At 44.1% G+C, this 18,059-nt stretch overlaps 1 protein-coding gene across 7 annotated transcripts in view; it reads right to left on the minus strand.

The window, feature by feature from the left end:
* LOC127584136 (methylcytosine dioxygenase tet3-like) overlaps positions 1-18,059 on the minus strand; it is a 259,452-nt gene that overhangs the window by 41,001 nt on the left and 200,392 nt on the right. For all 7 annotated transcript variants that reach the window (XM_052040712.1, XM_052040715.1, XM_052040716.1 and 4 more), the window contains one exon: positions 14,308-14,398. In XM_052040712.1, the coding sequence (XP_051896672.1) occupies positions 14,308-14,398 (91 nt within the window). The remainder of the gene's footprint in view (positions 1-14,307; positions 14,399-18,059) is intronic.

Consider the following 18,059-nt stretch of genomic DNA (forward strand, 5'->3'; position numbering starts at 1 on the left):
TGAAGTAATTCTGTTCGATCCTAAACCCGGCTGCTGTGTGTGTGTGGAGATTGCGCGTTCTCCGTCACCACATGTGTTTCCTTCGGGTGGTCCTGTTTTCTCCCACATCCCAAAGATGTGCTGGTTGGTTAGCTGGTCACTGCGAATTACCCCTTAATGTGGGTAAGTGACAGAAGAATCAAAGAGGTGTTGATGAGCATGAGAGAAAGAGTAAAATATCAGGCTTCAAGGAAATAAGTAGTGGGAGAATGGGACTGATAAGACGGCTCTGCTAGGGGCTGGCATGGATGTGATGGGTTGAATGTCCTCATTCTCTGTCTAAGGAAGCATGAATGGATTTAGATATATTATCATTTAATTCACATTATTCATTTCAAAGACAATACGAAGATAGAATATAGCAGGTGCAACCAACTGTGTTATTCTCCTAGGAGACATTGTTTTAAACAATGGTGAACAATAGTTTCTGAGGCTCGATAAGCTGACTTCAATAGTGGCATGGTTTAGATTTGATGTTTAGCCAATTTCAGTGCGTGAGACAATTTTCTTGAGAAGAATTTACTGTTATTGTGATTTAAAGCCAACATCGTGTTTGTTGCAAGAGATGGGTTGGGGTCAGAGTAGGGAGCAGCCAACTGTGTTATATCAGCCTCTCCAGTGAATGAGTTGTAGGTCTTCACCATCCAGTAAGAGACACACATGTTTTTCAATTCTGTTCTGTCAATAGGTGCCTTTCAACTGATGTTGTAAAGTCATAGAGACAGGCCCCTCTTAGTTCCATTGTTTGCCTGCTCTTTGTTGGAAAAGCGGAGAAAGATCAGAAATATTGTGGTGAATTCCAACGCAGGAATTGGACAGGTGTATTGTCTAAAGCCCATGTAACCGAAATTTGATTTAACCAGAGGTGAATCTTGCTTGCAACTATCTTTGCGTCAAATTGTACCAATGTTGAAATTTGATTGGATACTTCTGGCCATGACTCACCCTTGTAATCCCAAAGCAACTTTCAGTTGCAAGTTGTGGGGTGACACCTCTTCATGCATGGACATGTGGAATGCCTAGTAGCTTGTGATTAACTCTTGGCTCTTAGTTGCAAGTGAACTTTGATGGCATTTAGATAGCGACCAAAGCAGTCACATTAAAGGCATGCAGCACACCCTTCATCTGCAGTAGACTTCTGAGGCACCTCAGTTCCCCTCACACATTAGAACAAAAGAAAACTGAAGCAAGAGTAGGTCCCTCAAACCTGCTTCACCATTCAATGCCATCATGGCCAATCCCCCCAGCCCTCATCTCCTCTTCTGTGTCAGTTTCCCACAGCCCTCAATTCCATGATCTTTTGAATATTAACTGTGTCCCCTTGTTCCAGATTCTCCCATTAGCAGAAACATAGTACAGCCACAGAAGCCAGCCCTTCGGCCCAACACATACATGCCGACCCTTTTGCCCATCTACACTAATTCCAGTTCCCCACATTAGGTCCGTACTCTTCACTGCCTTGTCTATTTTAGTGACCATGTAAGTATCTCTTAATGCCTCTTAAATGCCTTTCAATATCTAACCTGTCATGTCTCCTAAAGATCTTATACATTTCAATAAGATCACCCCTCATTCTTCTCTACAGAACTCTGGTTAGGCTGCATTTAGAGTATTGCATGCAATTCTGGTCACGTCACTATAGGAAGGATGTGGAGGCTTTAGAGAAGGTGCAAAGGAGGTTTACCAGGATGCTGCCTGGATTAGAGGGCATGTACTGTCAGGAGAGGCTGGACAAACTTGGGGTCTTTTCTCCGGAGTGGCGGAGGCTGAGGGGTGATCTGTTGGAAGTGTATAAAATTATGAGGGGCAGAGATAGGGTGGACAAGCAATATCTTTTTCCCATTATTGAGCGATCCAATACCAGAGGGCATGCATTGAAGGTGAGAGGGGGTAGGTTCAGAAGAGATGTGAGGGGTACGTTTTTTACTGAGAGAGTTGGGGATGCCTGGAATACATTGCCTGATAGGGTGGTGGAGGCAAATTCATTGGGGGCTTTCAAGAGCAGCTTGGACGGGCACATGAATGAGAGGAAAATAGAGGGATATGGGCATTCTGTAGGTAGGAGGGATTAGCTATGTCGGCACAACACTGTGGGCCAAAGAGCCTGGTCTGTGCTGTACTGTTCTATGTTCTTATCTCCAAAGAATATAGATCTAATTTTATTAGCCACTTGTGACAGGACAACCTTCTCATCCCAGGAAGTAGCCTAATTAAGGCCACATAATTAATCAGTCATGATGCAGGGTTTCAACCCGAAATAATGACAATTCCTCTTCCCCCCACACATGCTGCTCAAGCTGCTGAACTCATCCAGCAGATTGTTTTTTGCTCCAGATTCCAGTATTTGTAGTCCCTTGTGACTCCAGCCTAATTAATCTCTTTTAGTATCTCTCCTTTCTTAAATAAGAGGACCAAGACAGTGCACGTTACTCCGGGTGTGGCCTCACCAGAACCCTGCACAACTGTAACAATATTTCCCTGTTTCTAAGCTCCTAGCATCTTGCAATAAAAGCCATCTTGCCACTTGCCTTGCTAACCATTCTCTGCACCTGCCTGCTAACTTTTTTGTGATTTATGCATAAGATCCCAAGCTTTGAATTTCTGTAGTTGAATCTCTAGGCAAATACAATTATAGTTGCTCGGTTCAATGTAACTCTCAGCAGACAACAAAGGGACGTTCTGCTCATGGTTACAGTAGTTTAAATGCTGGACAAGTGATTTCGTAAAATTCAAATACGCACAATTAGCCCTTCTTTCGAAACTCCTCAGTGATTGGAATTAGTTAATCCCAGTAATAGGATCTTTGCTAATTATTTTCCAGCACTTTTGCAAAGTTCTCAGAAGGGCAAAGCTTTATGTGGGCTGGGTTTTCAGAGAAAAAAAAACACTGTACCCTGTAAAAAGGCAGCAGAGCTCCTTTGCTTTACTTGTGTCAGTCTATCCTTGTGCGGAACAGAGAGGTAATCGGGATAATATATTAGAATGCTCCAGGAGGCTGCAGTGGACCAAAATGGGGAGCAATGGTGCGTACTTTGAGACACCTCAAAGCAAGTTCCCATGCCCTGCTGCATAATCGCGGGTGACTGCACATATAGAGTGGAAGCCACCAAGCCCACCTCATGTCAACAAACAGAGAGACTTGCAGACACGCCACTAATAAATTAGAAGTCTGATATGCTACAATGGAAGATTTTGCTCGCTTTGACGTTCTCCAGCCCCTGTTGATATAATGCAAAGTATCTCAGTGCTCAGTCTCGCCAGGTGTAATCCATTTTCTTTCAATAGACGTTTATCAGGAAACAAATTTTGCTCTGTCTGGGGAGCTGTGGTGCCAAGACAGGCTGTGAAGCGGCAATCAGACTGTTGCCTGTAATCACTTGCTTTACCATACCTTTCAGTGTTGTGGTAGTATTGCATTGAACACAACCAGCAAATTGGTATTCTGCTCTAAGTTTTGGTTGTAGTTTCCCACTCACTTGTGAAGAAGCAGACTTGAGGGTATTTCAAAGACACAGGTTTTCACTGTAGTGATGTGCGTAAAGGCTGTGACATCACTCAATGCCAAACTCAGTTCTTTAAAATTTACTTTCCAAAGATGGCAGGAACAAGCAGAATATCATAATTCCGCAGCAATATACACTATAAAAGAGCTGCAATAAATGTTATTCTGAGAAGCTTGGACAGAGAGGCTTCAATCTTCACCCTTGACAACTGGAGCTAGATCCAGACCTGTAAAGCTGTTGATATTCATTGCAATTAAACCTTTATGTAGCTAATATCAGCTTAGGTATCAGTTTCTGAAACTCTTTGCTTTCATCAGTAAGTCTTCAGAGAGTAATAGTGTTTGCTCTATTGCTGTGACTGTACGTTGGTGTGTTACGGTGTAGGCTGCGTGAGGCAGTGACGGGAAGCTGGCAGGGGATCAGCTGCTCGCGCTCTTGCCTCAAAGGTTCAGGGTTCAAGACCTACTTTTGCTCTCGAGGACAGGGAAGCTCGAAAAACACGAGCCAACTGAGTTGAAGTTCAAAACCCTTGTCAAAATTGATCTTAATCAGTTAACAACATGTTGAAATTGGCAACCTGCCCCTCCCGAGAGTGTTGGCCGCACACAGTCTGACAGAACCGGAGGTTGTGGGGGCTTCCCAGTGTGGATCCTTTCTGAGCACTTAAACCTTTGACCTGCTCCCAAATCCATGTGATCACAGGTGGGGGGAGGGGGGTTGTCCACCTAATCTGTGCTTTACAGACCAGAATGACTAATTAAAGGCAAATTCACCTTGTGGTGTGCAATCTGGTGATTGTTTTGACAAGGATTGGTATTGGTATTGGTTTATTATTGTCATTTGTACCAATGTACAGTGAAAAACTTGTCTTACAAACCGATCGTACAGGTCAATTCATTACACAATGCAGTTACATTGAGTTAGTACAGAGTGCATTGATGTAGTACAGGTAAAAACAGGATGGGATGGGTTTGATGTTTTCATTGTGTAGGTTCAGAAACAGCCACCTTCAGAAATTCAACAGGGGAGCACCAATTGTTAAGCATTATTTGACTGATGTGTAATGTCAACTGTGAATGGCAATGCATTTAAGAGTCATAGAGTCATACAGCAGTGAAACAGGACCTTTGGCCCAACTGATCCATGCCAACCAAGATTCCCATCTGTTAGTCCTATTTGCCCGCGTTTGGTCCATATCCCTCTCAACCTTTCCTATCCATGTACCTGTCCAAGTTCCTTTTAAATGTTGTTAATGTACCTGCCTCAACCACTTCCTCTGGCAGCTCATTCCACATACCAACCACCCTCTGGGTGAAAAAGTTGTGCCTGAGGTTCCTATTAAATCTCTCCCCTTTCACCCTAAACCTATGCCCTCTAGTTCTTGATTCCCCAACCCTGGGAAAAAGACTGTGTGCATTCACCCTATCTTTGCCCCTCATGATTTTATACACCTCTGTAAGATCACCCCTCATTCTCCTACGCTCCAATGAATAAAGCCCCAACCCGTTCAACCTCTCTCCATAACTCGGTCCCTTGAGTCCCAGCAACATCCTCGTAAATCGCCTCTGCACTCTTTCCAGCTTAATGGCATCTTTCCTTCAGCAGTGTGACCAAAACTGAACACAATATTCCAAAAGCAGCCTCACTAACATCTTGTACAACTGTAACATAACATCCCAACTTCTATACTCAATGCCCTGACTGATGAAGGCCAGTGTGCCAAACGCCTTCTTCACCACCCTGTCTACCTGCAATGCCAGTTTCAGGGAATGGGGAATGTTAGTGAGTGTGCTTCAGTGTGTGTGATGGAAATGGTCACTGTGTTAAATATCACATATTGGACACGTGATGTGTGTCTGAACATTGGAGGAGAGGTAATTGCTTGCGTGTGGTAAATCTGGATGCAAATTTGCGGTTGCCTCAGCAAACTTCAACTAGTCCAGCAAGGTCATTCAACTTTTCTCAGTCCTGGGAGCAGATGGCAGTCCTTACTCTTCTCACTGTTGGGGGAAGGGGAAAGGGGTTCCTCGACCAGTGTTCAAGGCCTTCCAGCTCTTGATGAGATGTCTCAGACAGCACCTGTGAATCTGGGGGCTGCTTCCATCACTATTCCTATCCTGTGCAATCTTCATTCTCCAAGACCAGTGAGGTGTTACGACCTGGTGGTCCAGATCCCCTTTCGTAGCTGGAGCAATGACCTCAGTCAATGTTTGTTGGGGTATTCATGAAATTATTCTCAGTTATGGAGCCACAGATAGACACAGCACGGAAACAGGCACTATAGCCCATCAATTCCATGCCAACCATCAAGCACACATTTACACTAATCCTACCCTAACCCATTTTATTCTCCCCACATTCCCATGAAGTCTCCCCAGATTCTAACCACTCATCCACACACTTGGAGAAGTTAACCAATTAATCTACCAACCTGCATTCTTTGGGATGTGGGAGGAAACCCGAGCACCCGGAGGAAACCCGAGCACCCAGAGGAAACCCACGCAGTCATAGGGAGAATGTCCAAACTCCACACAGGCAGCCTCGGTCAGGATCGAACCTGGGTTTCTGGAGCTGAGAAGCAGTAGCTCTACTAGCTGGGATTGCACAGTGGTGAAGCTAGTAGAGCCCCGTGATTTAACCCCCAATGCCCCCTCCCCCAAAGAGAGAATCTCCCTCATGAAGATGAACTGAAATGCTATCCTTCGGGGATTCTGGGCAGCTGATGAGTGTATCTGACTACCCCGAAAAACACCAGTCACAACAGGAGGTAGCGTTAGTTATTGGTGCCGTCCAGAGTTGAATCTGAGATGTGATTGAGCGGAAACATATCAAATGCAAATTACATCACCAGCAGATCTCCAATGAATGGAGGGTACAGGGCATTTCATTCGTGTGTATTCTCCACTGTATTACCAACATGGATGTAAATGGCATGGGATACGGAGGGACCTGAGTGTTGTTGTACATGATTTGCAAGAGGGCTGGTGTGAAGCTACTGCAAGTAATTCGGAAAGCTAACAGAGTGTAATTGTTTATGGCCAGGGTAAAGGAGTACAAAAGTGGGGAGGTTATGCTTCAGTGGGGCATTGGTGAGATTAAGTGTGGTCTCCTTATTTCAGGAAGGTCGTTAATACATTGGAAGCAATTAGGAGAAGGTTCCACTCGACTAATCCAAGGAATGGGCAGGTTGTTTTATCGGGTTGGACAGGTGAAGCTTTCATCCACTGGAGTTTAGAAGTGTGAAAGGCGACTTCATTGAAATATATAAGATCCAGAGGGCTCTCGACAAGGTGGAGGTGGGGAGGATACTTCCCTTTGAGGGAAAATCTGGAATGAGGGGATATTGTTTAAAAATAAAGGGTCACCCATTTAAGGCGGACGTGAGGGGAGCTTATTCCCTCAGAGGCTTGTGAGTCTTTTTAACTCTCTCCTCCAAAGACTGATGGAAGAAGAGTCTTTGAATATTTTTAAGGCAGAGCTAGATTGGGTCTTGTTAAGCAAGGGGTGAAAGGTTGGACAGGAACGCAGAACTGAAGTCTGAAGTTACAATCTAATCAACAGTACTCTTATTAAGTGGTGGAGCAGGCTCAAGGTACTCCTGTTCCTAATTCCCAAGAGTATAACTTAGTTGGATTAAATGCATTTTCTAATCCATTGACTGCCCATGGCATCTGTGACAACCTAATATCTAAAGTGTACTTTATTTCCTCACATATCAAAAGAAATGTAACATTATCAGGAGCTATTTCCTGATAAGTATCACAAGTAAAGGTGCAGTAGAAAATACACAGCCTGAATGTAATATTTTCTTGTGCAAGTTGACTGTTGGTGAGGAAAGGAAGTTATTTTATCCAATCACAGTCAGTCCTTGCCAACACCAAGTTGTGATTTGAGCTCAGTATAGACGTAGCATGGTCATTTAAAGAGAACCATTTCCTTTATCTTGACCCAACATTAAATGAACAATCTAGGAGCAACACTAGGATTTTTTTCCCATTTTTCACATCAGTCCTTCTCAAAGGGAAAGCATGCTAAAGGGAGATAGTTTTTTCTTGAGATGTTCCAGACATAACTAAGAAAATGTATGGTTACAAACATATTCTTTTATTCATAACGAGATCATTTGCTGGCAAACCTTTGGATCCACTTTGGTAACTTTATCAAGAAAGACCGGCAGCTTGATTTTGAATTAATTTCCAAGTCGGCATAATTCTCTTGCTCTGTGGTGCTGTCTTATTTTGAGATGCGCCCAAAAGTGAGCTCGTACAAACTCCCCCCCCCCCATTCCGTTCGAGACTGTTGATGGAGATATTCAGCTGTGGCCAACACTATTAAGATCTTGAGGTGTGTACTTTGGTGTGGACTATTGCAAGGTCATAGCTTTTTCACTCAGAAGCAGGGGTGCTGGAGATAAGGCGAAACTTTCAACGATACTTGTATCATCAAGTCAACTACAGAGCTTGGAATGTTCTGTTAACCACACATTTTAAAGCACTTTGTGAAGTGAAGGCAGGAATAGGACGGTATATGGAACAAGCTGCCAGAGGAAGTGGTAGAAGAAGGCATAATTACACTGTTGAAAAGACATTTGGACAGGTACATGGGGGGGGGGGGGAGGTTGGGGGGTAAAGGCCAAATTAGGCAATCGGGACTAGCTCAGGTACACATCTTGGTGAGTATGGATGAGTTGGACTGAAGGGCCTGTTTCTGTGCTGTTTCTCTCTGTGACTCTATGACCCCTGATAGGAAGGGCTACTCAAATTTCCTGGTTGCCAATTTGACTCAGAGATGGTCACAAAATTATTTACTCCAACCTAACTCAATTTTCAATCACTCAGCCCTAGAAAAACAATGTCAATGTCAAGGCAATTGTGTTATCTTTTCCATGCTCCTTTCCACATTGAGAACAGCAAAGGGGGTTGGATGTTAGGGTTAGACATACCCAAATGTTTGTCACGGGCGCCTACAAATTAAGACTCTTTTTCAAATATCTATCAAACTGTCGTTTGAGAAAAAGCAAACGCCTTCTCAGACAAAAGCACTGAATTCACTTTTGGCTCTTTGAAACAGTAGAAGCAATTCTGAAATCTGAAATATATTTCTGTGCACAGTGTGAATGAAGTCAGAACAGTAAAACAGTGGATGTAGCACAACATGCGAGCTGTTCTTGGATATTTGTTGAAACTTGCTCACGTGTGAAGCTCTTCTTTTCAAGAGCAGAACAAGATGTGAAAGTGCTGGTCATGTGAAAGCAGTTATTTTCAAATTGCCTGTCTGTTGAATTCTCAGAGCACCCCAGGAGGTTGTACTGAAAACTGAGTGATGTCATAGCAGGGTTGTGGTTGCTAAGCGGCGGGATCCTGTGAAGGCTCTCCATCCTCAAAACCAGGCACAACTGGAAATGCTTTCACCCTCATCTGGGATAAAGCTCCACTTCTTTGAAGTTTTCTCTTGTGATGCTGGTTTCCCAGAGCCCACTTGTACTGCAAACCTGGCTTCAATTTGGATTCCACTGATCCAATTAAACTTGTTCAACTTGGAATGCCTGTCATTTAAATTGCAAAGGTTGGACCAGGGAAATTTATTGGATGAAGTCTAACTCCCAGCCCTGGTGTCTAGAAAAAGGCTGCTGAACAAAACTGGTTGTGTGCTTTTGATAACAATAATCTGACAGATATTTTGAAATTGCATTTGTTTTTATTGATTTGTTATTCCATCTTAAATAATTTAAATTCTTTACTGAAGAAGGCTCAAAGCAGCTTGGAAAATTTCTTCTCTGTTCCTAGAAATAAATGGCAGAGCAATTTTTTTCAGCAAAATTCCTTTCCTATTTGTTTGTTTAGAACTTTGCTTCCCTTGTGTGTGATATGGTGATGTGCACAGATTGCTCCTTACCAAAGGGTGACCAAACTGTTTTTTCATGAAAATTATGAACTTTCAAGTTATCCAAATGCCATTTGATCACTGCTCAAGTCTAAACAGAGCTTCTTACAAATGTTTTGGGTGTCTTGGATAGTATCTTGGTTTAGAACCATCAGAATCTCCTAAAAGTCCATCCCTGTCTTTAATGATCTGGAGTTAACTTTATGACCAATGTCAGATGTATGATAAGGTAACATAGGGGATGGAATGATGGACCTTTCCTTCCTGCGGTGGCAAAGCTGGTAGAGCTGCTGACCTACAGCGTCAGAGACCCCGGTTCAATCCTGACCTGCGGTGCTGCCTGTGTGGAGTTTGCACATTCTCCCTGTGACCGTGTGGGTTTGCTCCAGGTTCTCCGGTTCCCTTTCATATCCCAAAGGCGAGTGGATTAGAGGTTAAATGCCCACTGTAAATTGTCCCTAGTGCGTGGGTGAGTGCTAAAATCTGGGAGGACTTGATAAGATTGTAGGGAGAATGAAAAAAATGGAATTAATGTCGGATTAGTGGAAATAGGTGTTTGATGGTTGGCATGGACTCGATGGGCCGAAGGGCCTGTTTCTGTGCTGTATCCTTCAATGACTTTAGATGGACTGGAGAGTGTGATTCTTGCATGTGCTCTCACATGTGTTTTGTTCACCTTTCCAAACATTGAATAGTTTAACGAGACAAGGCGAACTACAAACTGTTAAGCTGTTTTCTCTCAGCGGAGGAACGCATCACCCTAGTAGCCCAACCATCTATTGAAACAACTAACCAATGCCTCGTTGGAAGTAAACAAAATAATACTTTGAGAAAGCCCGCCAACCTTCCCAGCAGATGTTCGTTATCTTTGTACTGTTAAGATTTCTGAAGCAATCGAAAGCCCTAAATATTTTGTTTAACTTCTTAATTTACAAATCTCATTCATTGGTCTTTGTTGCAATTGGTATTGAGTTTGGCTTCCATTCTTTCGTTCTTGATGCCTTGGGAAAACTGGGGCAACTCAAACCCTATCAAGGGGTTTATCAGCAACATACCCACATGGGCAAAATGGGTATCATCCCTTTTGCAGGCCGTGGGGAGGGGTCAATGGGGATGTCATGGAGTAATAGGAGCCTTTATGCTACGTACTTCTTCCCTGTCAGCATGTAAAACTGCGCATGCAACTTTACTGACATCAAAAGCAATTGGTGCAAAGTTGCGTCACTATAAAGTTACCTTTAAAATCTCAAATGCAGATGCTGGCAATCTAAGATGAAATCAGAAAGCGTTGGAAATGCTCAGCAGGTTGGGCAGCATCTGTGGAGAGGAACTGAATTAACTTTTCACCTCAATGTCCTTTCGTCACCTTCCATTACCTGGGTCCTGACGAAAGGTCATCAAACTGAAACACTATCTTTGTTTCCCTCTCCACAGATGCTGCTCGAACTGCTGAGCATCCCAGTCCCGAGCCTGAAATTAATTCATAAACAAGAGTAGTAATCAAGAGAGGCAGCATAGGCCCTTCAGCCCATCAAATCCATACTGACTATCAAGCACCCATTTTTACACTAATCCTACCCTAACCCATTTTATTCTTCCCACATTCCCATCAACTTCCCCCAGTTTCTACCACTCAGCTACACACTAGGGGCAATTTACAACAGCCAATTAACTTACCAACCTGCAAGTCTTTGGGATGTTGGAGGAAACTGGAGCATTCAGAGGAAAGCCACATGGTGGTCACAGGGAGAACATCCAAACTCCACATGGACAGCAACCATTGAACCCGGGTCACCGGAGCTGTGAGGCAGCACCTCCACCAGCTGTGTCACCTATATCCACACTACCCATATCCAAGCAGGATTCAACAATATTGCACAGAACCACTGATACATTCTACCTGGACCGTGAGCCCTTTAGAGTCATCGTGACAGAGAGTCGTACAACACACAACAGGCCCTTTGGCCTAACTCATCCATGCCGACCAAGATGCCCATCCAAGCCAGTCCAATTTAGAAGTTTATGAGCACATAACCTTCTGAATCTTCCCTATCTATTTTCTCTTACCTTGACCACTGCCCTCCCTTCACCCATTGTACCCTCTCTAAAATCACCACCTACACTGCTCCATTGCTGCCCTCTCTGGTGAAAAGCCGTACAAAGTCTCCATTCTGTACGCAGCCATGTCCTTTGATGCCCCTGATTGGTCCCACACTTCTTTGACTGCACCTCTCCTGTTTCCATTTATAGAAGGGCTTGTGTTTGCTTCATTTTAACTGCTAATCTATTCCCATTTACTGCTCCTTGCCCCCGTTTCCTTCACAATTCTGTTGATATTCAACTTGGTTTTCTGCTGTATTATAACCTTATTTTTGTGAAAAGCCTCTCATTTTATTCCGCTAGTCATCTGGAAGCTTGAACTTTGGATACCTCTCCACTCCTGGATATTGCAGTCTGCCATCTCTGTTGCTGAACCATCTCTGCTTTGGAAACCTCCTCTTATTCAGTGAGTATATTTCTGACAAATTTATGATTCTAATCAGGAGTCAGACAACTTTTCAACTTGCTGAAATTATCTTGTCTCAGTTTTAATGTAAACTGTCTTCTTCATAAGCATAACCTGACGATATAAAGATGACTGTTCCCCAAGTACTCTTACACTGAAGCCCAGCTCTGTTTCATTTCCCAAAAATGAAATCCAGCACTGGTTCCTTCTGATGAAAACTCGTCAATCAGAAGCATTCACTCAGTTTCTCTCTCCACAGAAACTGCCTGACCTGCTGAGTATTTCCAGCATTTCCTGTTTTCATTTCAGATTCCCAGCATCTGCAGTTTTTAGCTTCTGGTTCCTTCCTCACTGGGTTACAAAGAGTGATTAAGAAAACTCCTTTGTTCATATTTCAGAAACTCTTCACTGTTTGCTCTTTACGCTGTTGGTATCTGAGTTGATGTTGGTATAATTGAAGTACCCAGTGTATTTCTGTAATTGGAATCATAGGGTGATACAGGGCGGAAACAGCCCCTTAGACCAACTGAATCTACACCATCAAGTACCAATTTTACAGTAATCCTACACTAATCTCCTTTTATTCTCCCCACATTCCTGTCAATTCTCTCCAGATCCCACCACTTACCTACACACGAATTGCAATCTACGATGCCCAATTAACCTACCAAAGAAACAAAGGACCGCAGATGCTGGAATCTACATGAAACACACGATTATGCTGGAGGAACTCAGCAGGCCAGGCAGCATCCGTGGAGAAAAGCAGGCGGTCAACGTTTCGGGTCAGGACCCTTCTTCAGGACTGAAGATAGGAAAAGGGGAAGCCCGATATATAAGAGGAAAAAGCAGAGCAGTGATAGGTGGACAAAAGAGGGGAGGTGGGGTGGGCACGGGGTGGTGATAGGTAAATGCAGGTAAGAGATAGTGATGGGCAGGTGTGGGGGAGGAGGGGAGCGCAGATCCACCGGGGGATGGGTCAAAGGTAAGGAGAGAATAAAAAGGGGGTTAGTAAAAAGAGAGATAGGCCAGGAAAGGGAAGAAAAGAAGAGGAGTGGTTGGGGCGGGGGGGCGGGGGGGGGCACAGTTCCAAGACGAAAAATGAGGAACAGCACCTCATTTTCCATCTTGGAACCTTGCAGCCTAACGGCACGAACATTGAATTCTCCCACTTTAAGTAATCCCCACCCCCCCTTCCGCGCCCCCCCCCCCCACCCCCCAATCACCCCAACCGTGCCTCTTCTTTTCTTCCCTTTCCTGGCCTATCTCTTTTTTTTTACTAACCCTTTTTTTTCTCTCCTTACCTTTGGCCCATCCCCCGGTGGATCTGCTCTCCCCTCCTCCCCCACACCTGCCCATCACTATCTCTTACCTGCATCTACCTATCACCACCTTGTGCCCAACCCACCTCCCCTCTTTTCCACCTATCACTGCTCTGCTTTTCCCTCCTATATATCGGGCTTCCCCTTTTCCTACCTTCAGTCCTGAAGAAGGGTCCTGACCCGAAACGTTGACCGCCTGCTTTTCTCCACAGATGCTGCCTGGCCTGTTGAGTTCCTCCAGCATTGTCGTGTTTTTCAATTAACCTAGCAACCTAATTCTGCAACAATTGTCCTCCAACTCCCCCTTGCAATCTGCTGGACTATAATAGGCAGTCAGTCCACTAGAAGAACATATATTTAGTTCTAACCAAATTGACCCTGGTTTGGTCCCTCTTCTACATATCTTTCTCCATTACTACAATATTTTCTTTGACTACAGGGACCACTTCCTCTTTCCTTCTCTATGCCTCCAGATTTCTTGATTACACTCCCAGTCTTCTCCTTGTCTGAGCCTCCTCTTTGTTTCTTCCAGTGTATTGAAGCCCCATTTGGTGACTTGTGTCTGTAACACATCGAGCTTATTGACTACGTGTGTGCATTTAGTTACAGGCGTAGCAAACTTCCACTGTTGCAATCCCTTGAGTTGCTGAATTATTCCTCGCTCTCGGTTGGCCTCTCATAGGTTCAAGGACTACTACTTCCCTTCAACCATTTGGTTCTTGAACCATCCGGCACAACCTTAATCACTACAGTTTAGCAACACTGTGACCACTTTGCACAAAAATGGACTTTTATTTTGTTCTAATTGTGTTCTTTCTTGTAAAAATTGTGTATAATTTATGTTTAAATCATGCTTTTTATTGTTAATGCCTGCTTATGTGATGCTATGTGCTGCTGCAAGTAAGTTTTCCATTGTACCTGTGCATACATGTACTTGTGCAGATGACAATAAACTTGACTTCGACTTAGACTGCAGATCCATGTGAATGGATTCCCTTCTCCAAGTTGGCTCCTATCCACTCTCTGAGCAAAGGACTGAGACGTGTTGTTGACCTACCTTTCCTCCATGAGTTCCCGTATTGCGGCCACAGTTGGGCCTGAACCAAGGTGTGTGTAGTAAGGACCTTCATCTTTTTCTATGATTTGCTCTGTAATAAAAACAAAGCATCAAATAAATTAACAATACTTATCAAGCCTCGTACTAGGTACAATATTCTAACAGGATCATACCTTCAAATATTTTTGGCCTTTTATTTGTACTGAAGCTCTACAACTCAAATTAGTGGTGGTGGAGTCAATGTTCCTGGCCTCATACCCCACTTGTACTGGCTGAACTATCCAATCACCTGCCCAGGACAGAGCTCTGATTACATGCAGATGCCTGTATCTCCAGACACCATCCGCACAATCTCACTTTGAAGGTTTTAGATTTTTTTCAGCGTGTTGGAATTACAAGGAAGTTAGCATCCTGCACCGCTGAAACATTGAAGGTGAAGATAAACGACCCCCATCCTGCTCTTCAACTACAGATGCTTTCAGTGGAGAAATATACTCACCCAAACAAACAGTTGATCTGTACACCCAGGATTAAGAGACAACAGTAGCACAGTTAACAAAGCTACTGACCCATTGTGTACCGAGAGGTTATGGAATATGGGTCCAAGTGCAGGAAGAGTGCAGAGTGACTGGCTGCAAAACCAAAGCTCTAACACAGTTACCTCTCCCCTCACCCCCTCAGTTTCCTCTTGTTTGTTTTGCTGGTTGGAATATTGATCCCACTCTTCGCTGTTGGTATTGGATGAAGCAATTCCCATGGAACCTGGACAGCAAAGGCTTCAGGAAACTTTGGGTTAATTTTCATTTTCCCAACTGGCTGGTAATCTGGTAAGATGGATAACCAATTCTTTATAGAAGCCAGTTAATTCTCATTCCACTGGGCTCACTGAATGGAAGTTGAATGAATTTTAGACACATCTGTAGACTCATCTGTGGGGTAATCACTGAGGTAATAGAAATGATAATGGAGAGACAGTTTGTTAATGGCAAGACCCTTAACAGTGTTGATGAGCAGAGGGATCTTGGGGTCCAAGTTCAGAGCTCTCTGAATGTGGCTACACAGGTTGATAGGGCGGTAAAGAAGGCATATGGTATGTTTGCCTTCATTAGTCGAGGCATTGAGTTCAAGAGTCAGGAAGGTATGATGCAGCTTTATAAAGCTTTAGTTAGGCTGCATCTGGAGTATTGCATTAAGTTCTGGTCGCCCCCATTGTAGGAAAGATGTTGAGGCTTTGGCGAGGGTGCAGAAGAGGTTTACCAGGATGCTGCCTGGATTAGAGGGCATGTGCTTTAAGGATAGGTTGGACAAACTTGGGTTGTTCTCTCTGGAGTGGTGGAGGCTGAGGGGAGATCTGATAGATGTTTATAAGGTTATGAGAGGCATAGATAGGGTAGACAACCAGTATCTTTCCTCCAGGGTTGAAATGTCTAATACCAGAGGGCGTGCATTTAAGGTGATAGGGGGTAAATTCAAAGGAGATGTGCAGGGCTGTTTTTTTACACAGAGAGTGGCGGGTGCCTGGAATGTGCTGCCTGGGGTGTGGTGGAGGCAAATACGATAGGGGTGTTCAAGAAGCTCTTAGATAGGAACATGAATGTGAGGGAAATGGTAGGATATGGACATTGTGTACGCAGGAGGGATTAGTTTAGCTGGGCATTTTATTACTAATGTAATTGGTTCCGCACAACAGTGTGGGCCGAAGGGCCTGTCCCTGTGCTGTACTGTTCTATGTTCTATGTCCTATAATCCATGAGGTGGGCAAGGTCAACAGGGCCACATTTTGGCCCTTGGTTAAGATTTTGATACGATAGCCATATCCACATCTGAACAATCCAAAGGGTGACCTTCCTCCTTGGGGAGATTTTAATTCCTCCCCCTAACACAAAGTTTCAGTGTAGCCCCCACCTCCACTCACTGCATCCATCTGAGGCAGCCTATGGGAGTCGGATGGACCAACTTGGATATATGATACTTGATATCCTCATCCAAATCTTTGATATGGATTGTGAACAGCACTGATCCTTGTGCCACCTCACAGGGCCCAGTTTCCCAACTGACCCATTTATTCCCAGTTCTGCTGTCTATTCCTCCCTCAATCTTTGCCAATATGTTACCCTCAATCCTAAGTGCTCTAATATTGTATAATAACCTCTTGTGTTGCACCTTATCAAAGGCCTTATGGAAGTCCAAGTCTACCACATTCACTGGCTCCCACTTATTTATCTTGCTGGTTACAACCTCAATAAACTTGATTAGTCAAATCTCATTTGTCTTTCATTAACCCCTGCTGGCTCTGCCCAACCCTATTATTTCCTTTCTAAATGTCCACTTACCACTTCCTTAATAATAGATTCCAGCACCTTCCCTGTTGTTTCCAGGGAGTGAACCCCTCTTCAACCACTGTGTGATGTGGCAATACTCACATAGTGTGGGAGGAGCAGAGCAAATAACTGTGGCGTGAATGTTGAGGCGGGCAAGGTTTGACGATCTGGTTTGACTACCTAACTATAACAAAGGAGGCCTCAATGCTAGCCCCCTCATTTCCATTCCCTGCAGCCCTGTAACTTATTTTCTCCCACATACTCATCAGCCCCTTTTTGATTCTTTTGTCATTAACCTTTTGAAGGGGTGGTTTACAGTAGCAATTTAATCCACCAGCACATCCTTGGGATGTGGGAGGAAACAGGGACAAAGTAAGATATCTTTACCTTTATTAGTCACATGTACATCAAAACACACAGTGAAATGCATCCATTGCGTTCTGGGAGCAGCTCGCAAGTGTCGTCACACTTCCGGCGCCACCATAGCATGCCCTCAACTTCCTAACCCGTACGTCTTTGGAATGTGGGAGGAAACCAGAGCACCTGGAGGAAACCCACGCAGACACGGGGAGAACGTGCAAGCTCCACACAAACAGTACCAGAGGTCATAATCTTACGAGGGTCCCTAGAGCTGTGTGGGTTGAGCATACAGGATAGAGTGGACAGGGACGCATCCTAGGTCAGGAAGCAAGACCAAAAATATTGCAGGCACCTTGCAGCATGTGTAAAACAACAGAAGTTTTTTGATGGGATGGACACAGGCAGGGTGTGTCCACATGAAGGGAAGACCAATACCAAACTGCCACCAAGAAATCTCTCAGGAAATTCAAAAGAAATTCCTTTCCTTGGAGAGATGGGTCACTGTGAAACTCGCTGTCCTAAGGAGTGACTGAGCCACATAATAATGGTGCAATTTGGGAAGACATCTTCATCCAAATCATTGATATATATCACAAACATCAGACGTCCCATCACCGGTCCTTGCAGAACACCACTGGTCACGGACCTCCAGCCTGATAGTGGGTGCTTGAATTTGTGCCCCCATTCAGCGAGTGAGGTGATGATCAGTTGAAGCTAAAACACAAGCTCAGTTGCAGGTTGCAGGTCCACTGCTGAGGTTGGGGGTGTCCTTGGATCCAGAGTGCAGTTGCATTCAGTTGAACAAATTCCCATTAACCTGAAAGTTAGCCCCACTCCCACAGAAAGCTTGCCGTCTTCAAGTTAAAATCTTGATAGGCAAGTGAGGCAGGTATTTCTTTCAACAACTTCAAATGATCAGCATTTTTATTTCAGGTTTCAATCATTCTTTTCCTAATTTCAGATACTTATTCTCCACTTAGACCACCTCCACTCTCTCCCCTTGTTTCTTTAGTTATCTCATTTTCACCTTCTTTTGTATTGCATTTACATTGCACTTTCTGGTTGCCCCAT

This window comes from Pristis pectinata, chromosome 29 (genome assembly GCF_009764475.1).
Source record: "Pristis pectinata isolate sPriPec2 chromosome 29, sPriPec2.1.pri, whole genome shotgun sequence".
NCBI lineage: Eukaryota > Metazoa > Chordata > Chondrichthyes > Rhinopristiformes > Pristidae > Pristis > Pristis pectinata.